This window comes from Capricornis sumatraensis, chromosome 21, assembly GCF_032405125.1.
Source record: "Capricornis sumatraensis isolate serow.1 chromosome 21, serow.2, whole genome shotgun sequence".
NCBI lineage: Eukaryota > Metazoa > Chordata > Mammalia > Artiodactyla > Bovidae > Capricornis > Capricornis sumatraensis.
Window position 1 is genome coordinate 3,403,273 of NC_091089.1, and position 21,749 is coordinate 3,425,021.

The window sequence follows — 21,749 nt, forward strand, 5'->3', positions numbered from 1 at the left end:
CGATGCTGCACAAGGCTGTTTTTCTGTGACACAAACTGAAAGAGCATATCTGAGAAACACACACTTGAGTCTCCATGGTGATCTTCCAGGCCGGACCCGGCAGGCACTCAAGTTCCTTTAGGTTTACTGACATTAAAAAATATGCCACAGGGAACACTATTAGCTGTAACCCCCTAAGCCACCCGCTTTTCCACGTTCCTGCTCTCAGCCTGTGAGCTCGGCGACCATTCCCTCGTCTGGCTTCACCTGAGCCTGGGCGCCCAGAACCTCCTCCCACAGAAAGGCCATGTCCACTCACGACTAAGAACAGCTCCCACCGAACGGCTGCCCACATACCCCAGGCCAGGGGCCACAGATGAGCCTCAGGGAGCCCTGTGCCGTGAAGTTCTCCTTCTGTGTAGACACCTGGGGTCGGGGGAGGCGGGGTGCTGCTCTTCCAAGCAGACGGTTTAGGTAGAGTCCTTTCAACGCTGAATTTTTGAGAGCTAAAGCCCATATGGACCTATCACTTAGAAGAAAACTGCAAAGGTTTTAGAATTCAGCTGTTTCTAAAAGACCTGAAGATACAAACTCTGAACTTGGGCAGGGCTCAAATCTACCCGAAGGGGACCAGACCTAGAGGGGAAGGCCATCACCCCAAGCTTGAAAGAAATGCGCTTTCCCAGGGTCGCAGCCAAGGGAAGGGCTGCTTGACTTACTCACTTTGATTTGACTTTTTTCCTTTAATTTTAAAAAAGGTCACGGGCTCAGTTCCCAGCTATTTAATGAAGCAGAGTGTTTGGGCTCCCAGAGCGCTCTGAGCCGAGGCTGGGCCGGGACCACACACCTCGCCGGAGGCCCAACCCACCCTCCGCCCACAGGCAGAGTCCAGGCAAGAAAGCTGCTCCCACTGAGAGGTCACCTTCCTGGAGGGCTGCCGGGCAAAGCTGATCTCTCCGTGGTGACCCTCGCTGGTTCTCGGGGCCCAGGGAACCGCCCTCAGGGAGGGGCTGGGGGTCAACCACGGGAAGGCCTGAGTCTAAAGCTGGCTGGGCTCCTCTGATGGGCCTGGAAGGGATGCAACGGGGGCTGTTCAGAGAGGAGCTCTCACCCAGGTCTCAGGACACTGTGGGCTGTCACCCCCGACTCGGGACAGCCCTCTCTGCACTGAGAGGACTTAGGGACAGGACCAGCTGAGGGGGCCGGCGGCCTGGAGGAGGCTGGAGAAGGGCTTTTACCAGGGTATCGGTGGGTGGATGGGAGGCGAGAGGCAGAGCTGGGCAGCAACGTACAAGGGGGCCAGTGACACACGTATCCCCTGCCTGTCCTCAGGGTGCCACACACAGAGCACCCCAACCCTGAGACTGTGGCCAGACACCTGTCCTAAGGCCCAGGCTCCCCCAGGAGGCTCTGCCCAGGTCACACTGCCTGGACCCCTTCTGAGCGCCAGCTCAGTCCCCAGAGTCCCCGACGTGTCCCTGTGCCCTTGGGAGGGGGGCTCAGATGGGGTCGAGCCTCTGGGGGGTGCTGGTGGGCGGAAGCCACCTGCTCGTCCTCTCACACCCTCAGGGGCTCCGTCTGCAAGGCCCAGGCCTGCTCAGAAACCTGAGTCCAGTCACAGACCTGGAACTTTCAGAGCAAGAACAGTGAGGCCACCACCTCGGATTCAGGAATTTCACAAAACTCTGTTGCTTTCAGGGGCTCCACCAACCAGGGTGTGGACAATTCCGAGTTGCAGGGACTTTCTTCCAGCTTTCTGGAAAACCCCGTCATCCTTATTCTGCATCGCACCCTCGCCCACCCCCAAAAAACCCAGGCCTAGCTCACGTAGGCCTCTCAGGCCCTGCCCCACAGGCTCGCATCCCGATGCTTCTGGCCGCCCCGGGAACAGCTGCTTAAACCTTCGCACAGCCTGAGCAGGGCCGTCCACCTGGACAGGCCATGGAAGTGGTGTGGCCGGAGTGACAGGTGCACCGTGGCTGAGTGCACTGGGGCAAGGCGCGGCACTAACCAGCGTTTCGTGTGCCCGCTAACTGACCTGGACGCAAAGCCTCTGGGCAGTTACTTTCTTCACCAAAAATCAGCTCAAGGCTGGGCGTGAAGCCCCAGCTTCCAGAAGGTTATTTTAGAAGCATTTATTCAAAAAGCAAACCTATCACGACACATACATTTTTGCTCATGAACCCAAGAAACAGCTGTCAACGAAGGCCCATTAATGCCCACAGAAGGCCTCGCCTTAAACGTGACTAAGTTTCACCCTCCGCGGGGTGAGCCCCATGTCTCCCTGGCCGCCTGACCCAGGTGCGCTGCAGGTGCCTAGGGCCCCAACGAGTGCCCCGCGCTCTCTTCAAAGGAAAACGTCTGGACAGAAAGAGTTCTGTTTTGTCTGTGGTCACTGGTGCATGCTGTCACTGGACACTTCCTCCTGGTCAGGCTCCTACCAGTTTGGGAAACTCAAGACTGGAGACCCCCGAGTGCAGCCCAGCCCCACACGCATGCCACGGCCAGCTGGGTCAGAACAAGAACAGGCCAGGAGCTGTCCAGTCTCAAAAGCAAAACTCTTTGAGCACTTGGATTATCCACAAAATCAACCAGCACGGATCTTAAGGCTCGACTTGAAAATCAGTGTGCTGCTGCTGCTAAGTCGCTTCAGTCGTGTCTGACTCTGTGCGACCCCAGAGACAGCAGCCCACCAGGCTCCCCTGCCCCTGGGATTCTCCAGGCAAGAACACTGGAGTGGGTTGCCATTTCCTTCTCCAGTGCATGAAAGTGAAAAGTGAAAGTGAAGTTGCTCAGTCATGTCCGACTCCTAGTGACCCCATGGACTACAGCCCTCTAGGCTCTTCCGTCCATGGGATTTTCCAGGCAAGAGGACTGGAGTGGGGTGCCATTGCCTTCTCCCAAAAATCAGTGTATAAAGCCACAAAGACTCAAACTGATCCTCTCCAGGAATCCAAAAGTCCTTGAGATCCTTGTTCTCCTTTTCACAGCTAATACTACCAGACATTCACAGGATAACATCAAATAAAGCAATCGGCTTCCCTGGTGGTCCAGTGATACAGAATCCACTGTGAAACGCAGGAGACAGGTTCGATCCCTGGTCCAAGAAGATCCCACGTGCCACGGAGCAGCTAAGCCCGCTGCAACTACTGCGCCTGGAGCCTTGCTCTGCAACAAGAGAAGCCGGTGCAACGAGAAGCCCGAGAGCCCAGAGACAGGAGATGCTGCTCGCCACAGCTAGAGAAGGCCCAGGCACACGAGCAAAGGCCCCCATGGCCCAACACAGAATAAATGAATCTTTGAAAAAAGAGACCAATCAGGCCCGAATCCTCCACCTGCATCTCGAGGAAAGACCAAAAGACAGAGAGAAGCCTCTGCCGCAAACCTGCAGATCTCGGCTGAACCCTCCAGGCTACGCCTTCCCACCAGAAGTCAGCGCTTAGGGCGCTGTGTCCAGGGTCCACGGTGGACTCTGAGGAGCCAGGAGAGCCTGCTCCATGGGGCGCCAGGGGCTGGGCCTCTGAGACCATCTCTCCTGCAGTGAGCAAGCGTGACCTGCAGAAACTCGCAGCTCAGGCCCGACTCTGGCCACCGAGTTCACCTGCAGACGCCTTTGCACAGCTGAGGCCACGGTCAGCCTCTTGCCTCCTGAGGCCTCGGTCTGCCAGCCTCCCACCTCCCAGAGCAGCCACCAACACCCTGGGAGCAGGACATGGGCTTTGTAGAGAGATCCCAGCACTCGACACTGCCACAGCCCCCCACCTAGCAAGCAAACGCATCACGACTCCTGGGAGCAGGGTCTCCCAGGGGGTCCAGCCAGGGGGCTGCCAATCATGGCCTGAGTCCAGCCCTATCCGCTACCAGCGGGGCCTGAACAGTGGCACGGGCACTGGGCCCCCAGTCCTGTAAGCGCTGGGGGCACGTATGGAGACCACTCCACTCACTGGCTTCTTTCTAAAGCTTACTGTCAGTGGCTTCCTTTTATTGGAAGGGTGTAAATTTTTTTTTGTCCCTGCCTCATGTGGGACCTTAGTTCCTGGACCAGGGATTGAACCTGCGGCCCCTGCAGTGGATGTACCAAGTCTTAACCACAGGACCGCCAGGGGTGTCCCCGGTGAGCTTCCTTTTGTGACCTCCAGATGACGAGCTCCTCAGCCAGGTCAGAAAAGGGAAAATAACCCAGAAGCAATGCATCCAAGACCTCGAGTGGGCTGACCCAATGCAAACTGCCTGAGTGCAGACGGCTGGGGCCAGAGCAGTCATTCCAGCGGAATGATGTGTGATTAGATTTGTTACCAGCATACAGCTTTATTTAATCTTATTCCAAATTAGGGTAAACTCTGAAATATTCATTTAACTTAAAGATGCAGTCAATCAGCTGTAGCTTCATCAGGTTGGGAGCTAAGACCTGGGCACAGCACGAAGGTCACGGATATCATTAAAGTCATCAACTGTACCCAAAACCTAGAAGAAACCGTGTCTGAAACACACTGACTGGGAGGCGCAGCCCCTTGGGTCGCTGAACCCACAACAAGCAATGGGGTTATCACATGCCCGCGCCCCTCAGGAAGTTGACCCCGCAGTGGGGGCTCTCCTGGACTCAGTGGTTATGACCGCACTTCCACAGCCAGCGGTGCGGGGCTGTTCCAGGAACTAAGAGGCCCCAAGCCTCGGGACGTTGCTAACAAAGAAATAAGTAAGTAATGCTCAGATCACAAAGCAAAGTTTCGTCTGCAGTGATTTAATTCGACGCTGCTGCTGTCAGAAACGGCGTGTCTCAAAATGCTCTGCCTCCCCAGATCAGCACCTTCCAGTCCTTTCCTCATGTAACCCTGCCCCTTGAAGGCACATCGAGAAATTCTGCTGGGCACAGAGACAGCACGGAGACGTCAGAAGTCAGGACTCTCCGCGAGCCCGTTCCAAAGGGGGGACGAGCTCCCTGAACGCACGCAGCGGGCCCTGGGTAAGGAGGACACCCTCGCCGGGGCAGGAGCTCCAGTGCATTCGCTTTAACCAACACCGGCTTACGCTTGAGCACCTCCGGGACAACAACAGCCCCTGGAAGCCACCAGCAGGAGTCAATCCACGGCCATCTCTGCCCTCTCCGGCACGGCCAGGGGCAGCGTCGCTGTCAGTGCTGTGGGCGGACCTGCTTATTCTCATCCAACGCCAGGGGTGGGGAGTCTTCCCTGGAGAGGGCCCTGTGGCCTGGCTAAAGCCATCAGGCAGACAGCCTTCAGGCGGGTCACCTGTGACCCCTCTGCGTCTCTCAAGCTTCAGGAGAAGAGCACGATTTTCCGAGGCTCTACATCAAAACTCTTCTTTAAAAGCTACAAACTTCTGTCCAACAACGCTGTTGATTTCACAAACACAACCCCTTCTGTGGCAGGAACCAGGAATATCTTTGACCCCATGAGACTGTCGGGAGGTTCCACGCAGAACAGAGGGCCGCGCGTGCTGGGCGGCAGTGATCCCATGGACCCCACGTTCCTCGGGAAGAGACCCACACCGCACACATCTCGTTAAAAAGTTCCCCTCGCTGGCAGGATAGATGTGGACGTGCCCAGAGGGGCTGCCCGCTCCCACGGGGGTGGTGATGGATCTGTCCTGATAAACTGTCCATCCCAGACCTCGGAGCCTGTCAGCACTGGGCACCCGGCCGTGCAGCCCAAGACCTGCTGACACCTGGTGCCAGCCCCCTCCCTGCCCCGGTCCCTGGGCACGCGCAGCAGTGTCTGAGGGCAGGAAGTGTGGTCACCGCCCCTCAGGGCAACGGCCTGACCTCTCCCTTCTCCAGCTGGCCCCTGGCACCCGTGGACAAGATCACACGGAAAACACTGCCAGGGACCAGGAAACATATTTTGATATGGAACCAAAACAATGGGAAAAGCTGACATCAAGCCCGGGAGGAAGTGTGGGGCTTGTTGGCGTGAGCTCACAGGAGCGCTGGGGGACCCCACCCAAGGGGGCCTGGACTGGGTGACAGAGTGGGGCACTCAGCCCATGGAGCTGTCACCAAGACCCCTGAGCAGAGATGGGGCAGCACTGGTGCCTTCCATCACTGACAACCCCCAGAACCACGCGCATTCCCACGGGCACTCCACCACCGGGGCTTGAGAAAGCCGCCCCATCCACCTGGGGTCACCGGCTGAGCTGCTCCTCCAGAGGCTCCAGGGTGGAATCCTAACCACAGGACGGCAGCAGACCCCCGTGCCTGCAGGCTCAGTCTTTATAGGGGCCGTTAAGTTGGGGCGAGTCCCTGAAGCGGTCCCGTCCAATGACCGCAGGAGGGGCCAAACGCCTGGACCGTGGGCTCCAAGCCCCAGACTTCGAGGAACATCTGCTGTTTAAGCCGCCCTGTCAGTGGGGCTGGGTCCCAGCGGCTCCTGGAGATACGGGCTCAGGGTCTCCTTGCAAGCCCTTAGGACCTTCACACCAACGTCACCATGCGAGTTCACTGAAGCCTTGTTCTAAACTGGAGAAGAGTGCTTTGACGTATTCTTTTTTTATTTAAATAATAATTATAAAGAGCGTGAATAAAAATTCTTACATTCTAAAATGCCTCCAAATGGATTTTTTTAAACCCCCACATTCGTGAATGAACGTTCCAAGATACATGTTTTGACAGTAACTTTGGAAACGCCAGGTTTTTGAACTTTATGTGGATGCACTCTGAAGCCGGTCAAGAGCCGTCATGGCCCCTTGCCCCCTGGCTCTCGACTGCTACCCATGCTGGCGGAAAGGAAGCGTTCAGCTTTAGAAACTCACCCCTCACACTGCTTTTTTGCCACAGGCTTCTGTACAGGTTTGGCACCGAGAACTAAACTGTCCACTTACAGCTCTAACTACAGCTTTAGTTTAGAAAAAAGGGGGCTTCTGAAGAGAACACAGAAAGCTCTGTAACAAATAACACCCTGATTCACTCTCCTCAAGGTCTGGACAGGACGGCTGGAAGCCACGAGGCCGACGCGCAGTCCTGCCTCCAGAAGCAAACAGGAACAGCAACAAGCCTCGAACACTGAAACCACAGGCAGGAGCCTCTTCCTGGGAGGCAGCCACAGCCCATGGTAGAGCATGGGCCTCCAGGGAGGGCCTGTGCGCATGGCCGACACCTGACTGGAGTCCTGGGGCAGAAAGCACTCTGCTAGGGGTCATTAGTGGTCCACCTGCTGGGAAAGCTGTTTAGTTAAAAATAAAAACCCCAGGCTGGGTGAGGGGACCCAATGGGGCAGCAGCAGCAGCCCCAACACCGTTAAAAAGAAAAATCAACAGCCCAAGAGGCAGCTTGCAGCTCGGAGGAGCTGGGGCTCCCGCCAGGCGGCGGTCTCCAGGGAGGGGCACCGAGTCGCTCCCAAGCTGGCGGGGCTGGTGCAGGCGGGCGGGCTGCTCTGGGGAATTGTGAGCAGGGCCCCATCTGCGCCGACTGTGCAGTGACAGCAATTAGGTGTGAGCAGGGGAGGTGAAAACACAGACAGGAGCCGGGCCTGGCTTTACAGGGAGCAAAACAAAAACCCAGCCCACGTGTTCGTAAGTCCCAAGACGGCAGAGAATATGCCCGAAAGTCCCTCCAGCACCGGAGAGCACAGCCTCGTCTGGGCACTGGCCTTTAGGAAGGACAGAACATGTGAAGACGAGGTCTCTGGCCCTCAGCCCACGTGACCAAGTCCGGAGGAAGGGGGACTCAGACACAGACACAGGCTAGAGAAGGCAGAGGGGTGCCAGGAGGCTGCGGCCCCGCCCGCCCGCCGCTCACCTGGCGTAGGACGCGGGGGACCGTGGCCGGGCCCACGGGTACGGGTGCTGCGGCACCGAAAGGTACTGGTCGCAGAAGGCGCCCTTGCGGATGTGCTGGAAGGCCGCGAACTCCTCCGGCTGGAAGTCGGGCGTGGGCGGCGTGGTCCCCAGGTCCTCGCCCGCCGGCTCCACCTTGAGCGCCACCGCGGGCGAGTGGTCCAGCGTGGTCTTGCGGGCCTTGACCGGGACGCCGTCGCCCAGGTCCAGGCTGCTGTCGGTGCTCAGGGCGTTGATGGCGGCCACGATGGCCGAGCTGGTGTACTGCGTGGTGTTGCCCAGCCAGGTGTCGTCGGTGACGCTGACCCGCGGCGAGCCCTGCGGGGACGGTGTGGGCGAGGGGTGCGGGGAGCAGGACAGCTGCCGGCCGTTGAGCCCGTATTTGCGCTTGTTGCAGGGGGATGAGGGCCTGGACGTGCGGGCCCCCAGCCAGCTCTCCTCGGTGACGCTGGTGCGGGGGGAGGTGGAGGGCGAGTGGCGCGGGGACCCGAGCAGGCCGCAGGCCCCCAGGCCGCGGGGGAAGCCCTCCTCGGGGTCTGTGGTCTTGGGAGACACGCAGGGGGACTGCCAGGGGGACGTCTGCGGGGACGCGTACGGGTACGAGAAGCTGGACTCGTAGGAAGAGGCCTCAGAGTTGCAGCTTCGGGAGGACAGGCTGCTGGCGGGGCTCAGGCAGGAGGGGTCACGGTAGGCCTCCAGGCTGGGCAGGTTCAGCGTGGCCGTGGACGGGGACCGCTTGGGGAGGACGTCCTCCACGTCCACCTCGTGCAGGAACTGGCTGCTGCTGTGGTGCAGCCCCAGGTAGGAGGTGATCTCGATGCGCGGGCTCTCCAAGGCTGGTGCCCCGTTGGGCCGGATGCCGCCCGATGACAGGAAGTAGCCGGAGGGCCCGCTGTCCACTGCCCCGCCGTACCCCACAGTGGAGACGCCCGCGGCCGAGCTCTGCAGGTCGTGGCATGGAGCAGGCAGCGAGGGGTGTGCCGCAGAGAGGGGCAGGCCTGCACCCAGGCCGGGGGCAGCGTAGCCGTAGTGCTCTGGAGGGAAGAGGGAGATGGTGAGGGCCTGGACCAGGGGTGTGGGGCCCCCCACCTCTGACCCCGACCCCTCAGGCCACTGAGACGGGCCCCCCACCCGCAACCCTGACCTCCCGACCCCGCAGGCCACTGAGATGACCCCACTGCTCGCCCGCCCTGGCCTCCCCCTCAGGGCCCCTGCCCCTCTGGCCCTCCTCTCTCCACTCCAGCTGTGGCCTCACGCCCAGTCACGCGCCCACTGGGGCTTCCGTCTGCCCACACGTCCTTGCTGAAGAGCCGCACGCGGGGCCCCTTTCTTCTGCTTCTACTCAAACACTGCCTCCCCCAACCACCCTATCCCAATCCCAAGCCCCCAGCCCGGCACGCACGTCACCCTCTCCACTTTATTTCCCCCCCGGAACGCTGATCATCCATCGTGTCTTCCACCAGAGGAAACCACGGGTTTCAGGGTGGGGGTGTCAGAGCCACCCCAGTGCGCCCTGTGGTCCACTCCTGTTTCCAGTCCAAACGGTGCTGGTTTGTTCAATGAACAGATGGACGGGGTTTAGACCCAGGGTGTCAGATCCTGGGACCGGGACGTTTAAGGATGTTGTAACAGACTGATCACCAGACACAAAGAAAGCACTGAGGTGAGCACACAGTCTTCCGGGCCTCTCACCCAGCCTCTGACAGCGACTTGGGGCCCAGGAATCCTTTCAGCAGAAAAGCGAAGCAGAGGGTATTGATGTACAACCATAATTTAGCTCTTTACATGTTAATTATACCCTCAGTAAAATATGTGTAAGAAATCATTACTAGCGTAATTAGTCATTTTTAGCAGCAAACCACACGCCTGGATTTCCGATTTGAACAGACGGTTCAAAACTGCTGGTTCCTCGTGACCGCAGCCTGGAGCCGAGTCTCCCAAGGTCTCTGAATAATGGAGCCACTTGAGGAAACCCTACACCACCTCCCCGGCCCAGCGCACCAGCCCGGGGAGACGCTTCATCCAGCCTCCAGGCTTCTGAACCTGCCTGGACAGACCCTAGAGCTCAGGGGCCTCGAACCGCAGGCTCAAACACCACGGATTTACCAACGACAACGGGTCCAGCTTCCCACATCAGGGGAGATCTATTTCCATTCTCGCTTATTTCAGAAGGAGCCTGCGACCACCCTCTGGTAACCCAGGCCCTTACCACCCTTGCTAGTGAGGAGCTCTGGCTTTTACACTCTGAAGTACCGTCCCATAAAACATTGTTCTCAGCTGCCCTCTAACAGGGCAGGCCAGGAGAGCACGCAGGCCCGCCCTTCCCCCAGGTCTCGCAGGCAGCCTATCTTTCGGGGAGAAGGCGTCCAGATGCTCAGAGTCGCTGCTGGAATCTAAATGGCCCCGGAGCGAGGCTGAGCGGGACGAGAGCGGGAAACTGCAGCTGAGGGAATCGAAGCTCCAGGGTGCGGGGAGGAGGCGGGGGTGGGGGGGGGGTAAGCGGATATGCAGACACCCCCCCCCACTCCACCAGCCCCGCCATCCCCACCCCCACCCACCCCCACACTCCCGAGGGGGATGGATGGACCCTCCTGGGGCTGCCAGGCAAAGCTGCCCTCAACCTCCTCACACCAACACCCGCAGTCTCACCGACACTTCAACACAAAAACCATGGTGAGAATCAGATTACCATCTTTGTAAAAATCTCCAGGAAGTTAACCCTGCAAAGGCATGTCCAGAAGAGGCGGTCAAGACTTCTGAGAAGCAGCTGGCCGGGGGGCTACAGGTCAGGCCGCTGAGGCCCTGGAAGACCCACCCACCCTGCAGGGAGCGCTCAGGACAGGTGTGGACACACCCACCTCAACCTGGGCCGGCGGAGGTCCTGGAAACAGAGGGGCCGGGGCAGCAGGTAGGGGCACCTCCCACAGGAGGCCCCGGGGCCCCTTTGAGGGTCTGACCCTCAGGGCAGGACCGACTGGACAGTGGCGTCAGCCGGAATCCTCGTTACTACAAGAGCCTAAGCACGGCTCTGTGGTTCTTCCCAAAGGCAGGCGCACCCAGCAGGACCAAGGGCCCCTTCTGGCCACAGAGCGGTGCACACCACGTGGACGTCCCAGCCTTGTACACAGACCTCCGACTCGGAGGGTCCCCTTCACCATGGCCCAACTCTCCAGACTATTCGGACCAGAGCTGCTCGTCCAGAAAACAAACAACCGTTCCCAGTGCTGGTGAGGCTTCAGGCAAGAAGTCAGTCGTCAACCAGTCCAACTAAAAGCAGGCCGGCCAGCCAGGCTGGAGTGTCCAGCAGTACCACCTGGACAGTGAGATGCGATGAGGACTGTGATCGACGAGCGGAATATCAACAAATCGTGTTACCCGTGAACATGGCAGGGATTTCTCAACACGTGGCTGTGCCGTGTTCGGTGTGTCCCCAGACCACGGGTGAGTCACGAAGACGTCGCGGGGGTCAGTGAGGACGGGCCTCCTCTCAGGCGGGTCTCTCGACCGCTGGCGCAGCACCTGGCTCCATCTCGGGGAGTGGGGTCGCCCACCCTGGCCCCTGCCCCCCACCCACACACGGGCCCCTCTGCCAGCGTGCTGGTCACACGTTGCCCTGAAGCAGAGGGACAGGCCAGCCTGGCCCAGCACCTCGGGGGACCCTTCCCAGGGGCAGCAGCTGCTAGGCGAGCGCACTCCAGCGCCTCCATGACGTCCGTCCTGGAGGTGGCCCCACCCGGGTGGCCAGGACACCACGCAGGCCCCCCGGGGGGCGCAGCCCCCAGGCCTGGCTGCTCCGGGAGGAGTGACCGTGCCCCAAACCGGATGCCTCACTCTGGGGCCACCGTGGCTCACAGACTGCAGCACTCAGAGAAGAAGGGACTTCATTTTAAAGACAAGTTGCCAACTCCAGGAGGGGAGCCCTAGCAGGAAGCGCACACAGCACGCAAACCAGGCGCGGAGGGCTGGCAGGCCACTTGCAGCTCCCAGAGCCTGCGGGGCCTTGACGGGGTCTAGGGAACAGATCCCAGGCTGCCCGCTCCGCCAAACAGTATGATGCAAATCTGCCATTTATTTCAGGACTTACGGCTGATCCGACCCCTGAACTGCCATTTGTTGGCAGGAAGGCAATTCCAAGAATTCGAAGGACAATCCTGCAGTTAGCAGAGCGAGCCCCGGCCCCACCACCGCCTGCCCACAGGACTCGCCACGGCCTGTGGCCCGATGGGGAGACCGGCGCAAGGGTCAGACCCCCAGAGCCTCCCAGGAGGGCCACTGTTTAACCCAGGTCTGTAGAGAACCACGGCTCAGTGAGGAAAAGAAAGGCATGAGCCTTTATTAGAACACAAACAGGACCCCCTCTGCACGAGTTTTCCTTTAATAAACTATGAGGCGAAACTCCTAAGTGCCTGAACTTTGTTCTGAGCTCAGCCGGAGCCTGAGACGAAGACCTCCCTTGCAGGACCAAACACCCACAGGTTGCTGCCAGCCGCCCGGGCCTGCCCGCCCTGGGGGGCATCTCCCTGCTCCCCCCCGCCCCATTCCCACCCAATTTGGGCTTATTTCCCACCTGAACCGTATTCAAATCTGAGTTCTTTAACTATTCAAAGGGATTATATTTACATGGGATGGAAATATTTTCAGCGACTTTCTTAAAATCCTGAGATGCCCAGGCTGATTCACGTCACGTCAGGCAGCACCAAAGGGCTCGGCACCCACGACTCTGTCACCACCTCCGGAGCCTGGCTGCCCACCAAGGAGGGTCATTAACTTACAGCGCATAAGTCTAGGCAAATACCAGGAAGAGTCTATTCAAGAAGCCTTAACGTAATGGACATTCATAAAACCGTCCCTCATCTCTGAAGACACACACAGCCTCGCCTCCAGGGCCGACCCCGACCTCTTGGTGGACACAGATGGATGCCCGCGTGGACCCAGGGGACAAAGTGTAGCTCTCGGCCCGTCCAGTGCCCACGGTGAGCTCCACCCGTAGCACGCCCAACAGGCCAGCATGAGCAGGAGTGTTTCCTCTCATTCTGAAAAACCACTGATTCCAGAACCACTCAGTTGTGCTAGATCTGAACAACCGGTACCCTGCCTGCAGTGCAGGAGACCCTGGTTTGATCCCTGGGTTGGAAACATCCCATGGAGAGAGAACGGCAACCCACGCCAGTATTCTTGCCCGGAGAATCCCATGGACGGAGGAGCCTGGCCAGCTACTATCCTCCCGGTCGCAAAGAACAGACACGTTTGAGCAACTAACACTTCACTGTACGCTCAACAAAAAAGTTGCCTGGTGTACCTCCACTACGGCCAACTGCGTCCTGGCAGGCTCCTGACTGCTCAGGCCCTCCCTGCCAGTGAGGTCAGGACCGCTCGCCCTTCCCGGGGAGCGGCAGGGACGCGGATGCACTGCCGGACGCGCTCCCCCACACCCACCGTGGCTGCATCGACACAGCACCTCGCTCCCCGTCGGTCACAGACCCTGAGAGGGAACGCGACACGCGACGTTTGTTTTTCATTTTAAGGAACATCCCCTTCAGCATTTGCTGGGGTTGAACCGCAGGACACGAAGCTAGAAATAGAACTGGAAGCAGCCTGGCAGCCAGGCCAGGCCTCCCGACGCCTCGCCAGGCCTCCTCTCCCCGTGGCAGGCGCGGCCCCACAGGGCTAGATTATAGCTTCGCTATAAGGCAGTGGAGACAAAACAAAGCAAAACAAAGCCACTCCTCGCCAGGACCTTTCTGTGGAGAGCCGCTGACTGAGCAGGGGCGGCCTGGCCCGCGGGTGACGGACAGACACGTCTTTGAGGGCCAGTCAGCCACCTGCAAGGCAGACGTTTCCAGAGGCCGAGCAGCCGGCCGTCTCAGCCTCCCGAGGCCCGCGGCTCCGAAGCCCAGCCTCGCGCCTCAGGTCTTCCCCGTCCAGGCCCCTCGTCTAAGGGTCCAAGACATCCCCAGGCCGACTCGCCCCAGCCGCTTCCTCCGACAAACTCCACGGAGGACTAACACATCCTCTGGACGAAGACGCCGGCGGAGTGTCTCTGGAGGTCTGAGCCAGCCGAGGGCGCGGGCCCGCCGGCTGGAGGCGCAGGTGCGGCGCTCGGCCTGCGTGGCCCCGGGTTGGCCGGCACGCTGGGCTCTGGGCCCGAGGCCCGGAGGGCTGCGAGCGAGCAGGACACGTGGGCCTCTGGGGTCTCGAGGCCACCACCAGCACTGAGAGGGCACTGAGAATAAAAACTCCCAAGTCTTCCTTTTCTCAGGAAAGGTCCCCTTTCACGCAACAACCGTGAGCCCCCACCAGGCACGGGCGAGGGACCCGCCCCCAGGCGGCCAGGAGGCCCCGCCCATTTCCTCCTGCGTTGCCACGGTGACAGCCCCAGCTGGGCGGCCAAAATAACTTAGAAAACAGGAGCCCGGGGCGGGAAGCGGGGCCACGCCCGCCCGGCCCGCAGCAGAGCAGCTATTTCCTGAGACCCAGAGGGAAGCAGCAGCAGGAAGCCTCCCCAGGAGGGAAGCCCCCCGCCAGCCTCCTCCCCAGTGGGGCCAGGGCAGCCCCTGTTGGGCAAACAACACCCTGCCCAGACCAGGGCGGGTTATTTTTAAAACTCCGCTTGCTTTCTTCCAACAAATGGTGACTGACTATCGGCACCTGCCAAGCTCGCTGCACATAAGGAACCCCAGCACCCAGGCCTCCTCGAACGCGGGGGTGTCACTCACTCTAGAGCAAGAGGTGGCATGAGCGACAGGTGACAGGTGAGAAGATGCCACTCTCACTCAGAATGGTGAGGGTGAGGGGCCCTGTGGTCAGGGAAGGCTGAGTCCTTTTGAGAAAGTGCCCATTTTGGGCTGAGTATAAATCCCCTCCCAAGCTCTGTCACCTCACTTCACAATCAACCTCAGAGTTGGTCAGTCATTCACTTATTTCTGTCCAAGTTCATCCCAGAAATAATGTGAAGTCATTTCTGTCACCCATTCAGAGCTGAAAAATTTAATATAACAGTGTAACCATTAACAATAATTACAGTTTAATGTTAGTATTTAATAAGAACAAGAAGACTGCACTTTATTCATAGCTTCTGAAACTTAGAAGCAACCAAGATGTCCTTGGGTAAGTGAATGGATAAACTGTGATCCAATCCAGACGAGATGTTATTCAGCACTAGAGCCATCAAGTCAGGAAGAGGCCTGGAGGAGACGCAAGGTGAGTGCCACTGAGGGAAAGGAGCCAATCTGAAAAGGCCGCACCCTCTGCGTCCAGCGTCCCAACTGTAGGACACTCTGGGAAAACTAGGGACACAGTGACCAGGTCAGTGGTCGGGGGCCGGGGAGGCGGGATGAACAGGGGTGGGGCAGCAAAAGCGCTCTGAATGACCCCACTATGGTGGACACATGTCATTACACATTCATCCAAACCCACAGGATTAAACACCCAGAGGGAACATTATGTAAACTACAGACTTTGGGTGATGATGTGTCCATGTAGGTTCATCGACTGTAACAAACGTTCCATCTAGGGGAGATGTCAATAGTTGGGGGGCTGTGCCTGTGGGTGCAGGGGGTACACAGGAAATCTCCATACCTTCCTCTCAATTCTGCTGTAAACCTAAACCTGTTCTAAAATAGTCGTAATAAAAAGTATGAGTGTCTCTCACATAGATAGATAAAAAGGGATGCTTTCTTCTAATGCCATGACAAGGTGAAGGCACCACCTCGTCTCTGCCCAGAGCTCTCTCCAGCTGCCTGATGCCCCTCCACCAAGGCCCGGTGAATGCTGGGCCCCAGGTGCCGTATCCCGGAGGCATTCCTGCAGGAGGCTTTCCTGGGACTGTGGTCCCTGGAGGCTGGGGTGGGTGGGGGTATCCACTTGACAACGATGCTGAAGGAGCACCTTGAGAATGTTGCTCAGCTTGCCGTCCGGGGAGCAGACATGCGCAGAGAGCTAGGGGGGTGCGAGGCCTTCCCCCGACTCCAGGGGACTCCCAAGCACAGGCCTCTGCGCTGACCAGGTTAGCCTTCTGGGGCGGCACAGCCTGAGGGCACAGGATGCGCGTGGCACTCTGTCCCCACCCGGCTTTCACCCCCTGGAGCGGCCAGGGGAGCAGTTCACACATCAGGCCTCTCATCAGATACATCTGCTAAGGAGACTGGAAAGGGGGCTGGATACCCAGGGAGAACGCATGCTGGTGGAAACAGCCCAGACAGCCTAGCCAAGACCTGCTTCCAGACAGCCAAACCCAAGCGCATCCAGAAGGCCTGCGGAGCCCGCTCCTCCACCTCGAGCCCCACATCTGTTCAGAAAACTGCCACGCTCTCCCACCCTCGCCTGCCTTGGCTGCCACCCACCCAAAGGCCTGGGGACCCACAGCCCAGGAAGAGGAAAAGGGAGGCCATCCAGGGAGGACTGATTCAGGCCACACTGGCCTGGTTGGAACATTTGTTTTTTTAAAAAACGAGCAGGACGCTGCAGTTTTAAAAGAGGGGTGGTGAATGATACGGAAAATATTATACAGTCATTGCAGAGCTGGGCACCCAACGGTGCCAAGCTGCTGGGCTCAGCTTCACCACTTCCCCGCCACGTGGGCAGGGCCAGAGAGAGTGTCCTGAAGACAAACAAAAAAGGAGGCTGACAGGGGACACAAGAGACAGGTGGGGGGCCAGGCTGCAGGGAGGGGCTCCGGGCTCCATCCACTTGGGGCGGCCTCCAGCTCAGGCCCAGTCTTCCTGCAAAACTGGGTGACTGCTCAACGTCTCATTCCTATTGGAGAGCACACACCCCGTCCCTGGGCTGGAGGGTTCCTGCATCAGCTGCCTGTTTAAGTAGAACCTTTATTTTTGACAGAGAAGAGAAAATGAAAGAAAGAAAAGGCCGGCGAACTCGGTGGTCGCTGGGCCTGAAGGCTGCTTCCCCTGGGACTTTTCTTGGTGGGGCGGGAGGTTTTAGCGCTGATGGCACAAGGAGCCTGGAGGGCAGACGTAGGGGCTCCTGGCCCCCTTCCCGCGGGGGCCTGGCGCCCTGTCCCCTGACAGGAGCAGCACCCACCGCGCCCTAAAGAGGAGGCCCCTCCAGCGGGACGGTGCCCGGAGTCTAGCCCATTTGGCAAGGCGACCCTACGACCCCAGAGGGCCTCCCCCGCCGACCCGCTCGCCCCTCAGCTTGACCTGTTTTTTGCCCGGGCGCCGCGGAGGGTGGGACGGAGGCCGGGGGGCGCCCCGGGCACAGGGGCGGGAGCCGGGCGCGCCTCCAGACCGGCCCCTCCCGACCCGGATCCGCCGCCCGCCCCGCGCCCGGCCGCGCACCCACCTGCGGGGGCCGCGACGGCGCCCTCGTCGCTCTGGTTAAACTCGAAGAGGAAGTCAAAGTCGAACTCCTGGTCTTCCTCCAGCCCCGTCATGTTGGGTCGGGGTCGGGGGTCAGAGGGCCAGGGCCGGAGTCGGGGTTCGAGGTCAGGGGTCCAGGGTGGGGGCCGGGGCTTGGGTTCCGAGTCCGAGGTCAGGGGTCCGAGGTCAGGGTCGGGATCAGATTCAGGGTCCGGGGTCTCATGGGGTCTGGGGTCGAGGCGGGGTCGGGCTCCTGGGTCGGGGTCAGGCTAGGGTCCGGGGTCGGGGTCTAGTGTCGGGGCCCCGGACCGGGTTGCGCGACCGGGCGCGGGCCGCGGGCACCTGTGGTCGCGCCGCCGGGACTCGGCTGCGCCCGGGCTCGGTCGCGCGTCCTCGGTAACGTGACTCCCGCGCCCCTCCCCCCGGCCCTCCCCCGCCGCGCCCCTCCCCCCGCTGTTTCCGGGTTTACATAAACAAGCGGCTTGCCGGCCGCCGGCTTCCGAGTTTTAAATAAACTCTCCCCGCGATCCGGAGCGCACGCCTTTCACTGGCGTCCCGGCTCCCCGCGCCCGGGGCCCCCCAGGAAGCTCTCGGGGTCGGCCCCCCAGCGCGAGGGAGATCCCCGAGTGCCTCCCGGGTCTGCGCTCGGGGGGTGCACTGGTGCCGGAGAGGGGCACACGGGGTCTCCGGCCACCTCCGTCCGCCCGGCGGCCCGAGAACCCCTGCGGCGGGAGCCGGGTGGGCAGAAGCTGGGGGTGCGGACAGGACCTGGCGGTCGACCCCCGCCCGCCCGCAGCCTCGCTCGGGGAGGCGGGCGCAGCGAGCGGCATCGGCGGCTCTACCGGGGAGGGGGCTGAAGGGAGGGGCGCAGAGCCCGGGACGCGCGGCCCTGACCACAGCGGCTCCGCTGAGCTGCCGAAGGGACCTCCGGGCGGCCACCCGCCCCTAGGACAGGGAGCCCCCACTTCGTCCTGACGAAGCCCCGCAGGCCCGGCCGGCTCAGAACACCCTGGATGGCAGGGCCGGCTTTCAGAGGAGCAGCTTCTTCCCAACCCACACGCACGACACTGCGCTTCGGCCCGTGCAGCTCAGATCCACCCCCCCACCCCTTCCCCGAGAGTCAGGAGGTGGGAGGTCGTGGGGACGCCCGGGCCGCGCTGCCGCCTTCCCGCGCGGCCTGCTACCGGCAGGTTGATGCCCAACTGGCCACCTTTCCTTTTTGTAACCCCGCTCACTTTAGTCCCTCAAATTCCTGAAACACGCGTGCAAACGCCTGTGGGCCCACGAGTAGACTGCCAACCACCCCTGAATGACCCCAGAGCTCCCCCAGGCCGAGCGAGAAAAGGGGGAGCCCGCGGGGGGTGACACCCAAGGCCGGGGCGCAGAGCAGCGTGTGCGCACAAAGTCCGGGTAGAGCTAGGCCCGCCTGAGACCAGCCCGCCCCCGGCCCAACTGGACTTTCTCCCAGCCGTTCTGACTTCCCCAGGGTCTTGGCGCCCCGTGAAAGCAACATCTGGAAAAGCCCGAGAAAGGTGATCAGGACGGCGGGGCGGGGTGAGGGGGGTGGCGCGGAGAGGCAGAGGATCGCCCACGGGGGAAGGAGGCGGTGCTCAATGGTCCGTTTCTGCGATTCGGCTGCTAATCCTGCCTGTCGCGTCCTCCCCTCTGCCCTGCAGGCCCTCGGCCTCTGGGGACCAATTTTTTCCGGAAGCAGAGAACCTGGAAGTCACCCGGCACCCCCCAAACCTCTTCTCTCTCTCAGGACCTTTTCAAACGGCTGGTTTTCTCCCGTGATAAACTATAGCTCACTTTGGCCTGATTTAGTTTCTAATAATAGTCCTAACTTTGAGATGTATGTTGGAGGGCTGTTTTGTTTTAGTTTGCTTTTTTTGCTGACCTTCAGGCAAATGGAAGTTCTGTTTTCCGTTCAGAAGCCACAGCATTTCATTTTTCTCTCTTTTCTTTTTTTTTTTTTTTTTTTAAGTTCAGCCACTTTCTCACCCTCGCCAAAAACTTACACACAAACTAACAGCCTCTACCCACTGTTTATACCAAAACGTCTCTCTCGACTGCTCTGTTCTGGAGAAAGTGGGTTTACCCTTCCCGGTGGGCCGAGTCCCCCAGGGTCAGGATTTAGGTCTGCTTTGTCCCAAGGAGGAGCTGACCCCTCACCAGCTTTTCTAACTGGTCCCCTCACCAGCACCCCCAGTGCCTTGCGTCTTGTAAATGGTTTGGAGCTATTTGCCAATTCAGCAGACACTCCTGTCTTGATGGAAATGTTTAGCTTGGCGCTTCCTCCCAGCGGCGGCGGGTGTGCTCGGGGCCCAGGCCTCCAGCCCTTCGAGCGATGCGGCCACGGGGCCTTTCTAATCTGGATTAGGAGACGACGCGGAGCGAGGCGGCGGGAGAACAGGGCGGGCTTTGTTCTGTCCTGGAGCGCCCCAGGCATTCCGTGTGGTGCAACTTCTGAATGGGTGGTGGGCGTACCTACAAGGCCCGCATTTCTCTGCCTTCCCCACGCGGAAAAACAAGCACAGGGCCTTCCCGAACAACAGGCCTAATGAGCTTTGACCAGATGCTCATTAAACTGGAGGGGAAGGCTGGGGATTCCCTCAGATTCTCAGATGGGCAACCAAAGCCCAGTCCGGCCTGCGGGGAAGGCCAGATCCTTCCGCCAGCCCTGAGCAAGGCAGGCGTGGACCTGCAGACGGGCTCTGCCTCTCACACCCCGCTCCTGTCTGTATGAAGGATTAGATCATGCTTTCTGGTTGGCCTAATTCTGCAGTCCTGATACATGCACCGATATTCGTTTAGTCGAAGGGCATCACCGCGCCCGGCTAGCTGTCTCAGCACTGGCGCCTTAGAATGTATTCTCTTAAGTAGGAAACAGGACAAATAATCACCCCCTCATAGATGTCTTTTCTTCTTGTAAGAGAAAAAAAAAAGACCCTTGATTGACGACAGACCACCGACTGCTCAAGTAAAGAGATCTAAACTTTGAAAGGCCCACATATTTAAAAAGCAGTGCTAAGAAATAATGTGGGGGAAACTTTGATGTAAAGTGTCCAAAGATGTAAAATCAAAATCTCGACAACTTTTAAAACTTTTCTGACAGTAACAGCTCATCCTGTAAGCATTATCTACTGCTTACATTTAAACATTTTCTAAGTTGGCATGAAATGGTAAGAAACATAAGGTGTATGTTAATATATATCTTCCCTTGATTAAAACTACATAGAAATAACATAAGACATTGAGGCCCTGACCCTCATATGACGTTCTTACATTGAGTTTAGGGTCCTGAGCGCATGTTTGCTGACGATAAGGAAGTTCTCCGGAGCAGGCAGTCTTTGAAAACTGCAGCTGTGATGCAAGCGGGGCCCTCATATTTATCAAAATCGTGCAGCAGGCAGTAGCATTTAGTTTCTAGCACTTCCCAGAAGGATGTCTGCCCTTATAAAATATGAGTACTCATTACACATTGGCAGCCTTGGCAGTTTTCTTAAAATAATTTAGACAAAGTACTTCAGCGCTGATAAGGCGTTTGGAAAGGTGTCTACAGCTTCCACCAGAGCCCTGGCCCTGGGCACCCCTTAGCTCCCGGCTAATGAGGGTGGTGGGGGAGTTCCGGGTGGTGGTGGCTGTTTCTAAGGGCTGAGTGTGAGGGGCTGTGGACCCGAAGCTGCACGCAGGAGGGTCGCCAGCAGACTGTCAGTCGCGGCCTCGCCATCCCCGGCTTCAGGGCAGACGCTTATGCCATCCTTGTAACTATGAAAAAGTAGCCTGAAACTCGGCAGGCCCTTCCCAAACTGTCCTGAAACATCTACGGTTGGAACTCTCAAATCCACAAGATTGCAAACCGGTTTGAATTAGGGGCTGCGCCCCACCGCGCCTTTCATCGCTTTTAGTTCTGCGGGTCGAGCCATCGGCGTGGCGGAGCCTCACGGAGCGGTTCCCGTGGCCCGGTGCCTGGAGAGAATCCGGCCCCGGCTAAGTTCGGAGAGGGGAGCAGAGATCCCCACCTCACTGTACGGCTGGTCTTCGAGGCTACAGGGTGGCCCTGCCCCACTGGGGAAGAAACCGGGCCATCCCTCTTTCCTAAAGAAGCCTCGCTTCTCTCCAAAATGTCCTTCTTTTGTGGCTCTGTCGGCCCTAACCTCGCTGGTCCCCAAGCCGCCTGCATATGAACCGAGTTTCTACAGCGGGATCTGCCGAGCCGGCTGCACCAGCGAAGGCCAAGTGCGCGAACTCAGCGCTAGAGAAGAGGAGACACCTATTGGCAAGAAGGCGCGTTCGAAATCAGGGCCGCTCTGGGGAAACACCAGGGGGACACCGCTTCCCAATCTTTGCAGCGCGCCCGCTGCGCGCCTGGCTGCCCACGCCCCTCCCCGCGCGCGGACACCAGAGCGGCCTGCTCGCCCCTCCCCAGGCCGGGACCCCGCCGGGCGCAGGCGGGATCGGCGCGGGGCTCAGGGTGCTGGGCCGCCCCCACGCCTCGGGGGCCGCGGTGGGGGACTGCGGCTGCGCCTGCTTACCTTCCTCTGCCGACTTCATGGTGCCGCCGGCGGGCGCCGAGGGCCCCAAAGTTTCTCCGCTCCCGCCGACTGCAACCGGAGGGCCGAGTGGAAACTTGGAAGGGACTGGAAAACTGGTACTTGGCAT

At 59.5% G+C, this 21,749-nt stretch overlaps 1 protein-coding gene across 2 annotated transcripts in view; it reads right to left on the reverse strand.

Moving 5' to 3' along the window:
* NFATC1 (nuclear factor of activated T cells 1) overlaps positions 1-21,749 on the reverse strand; it is a 50,910-nt gene extending 29,161 nt beyond the window's left edge. Inside the window, exons 1-2 of one of the 2 annotated variants that reach the window (XM_068993558.1) lie at positions 21,623-21,749; positions 7,733-8,804 (exon numbers count right to left, since the gene is read on the reverse strand). In XM_068993558.1, the coding sequence (XP_068849659.1) occupies positions 7,733-8,804; positions 21,623-21,749 (1,199 nt within the window). Of the gene's footprint in view, positions 1-7,732; positions 8,805-17,070; positions 17,162-21,622 lie in introns of those variants that run through there. The other variant, XM_068993559.1, reaches the window with a different exon arrangement.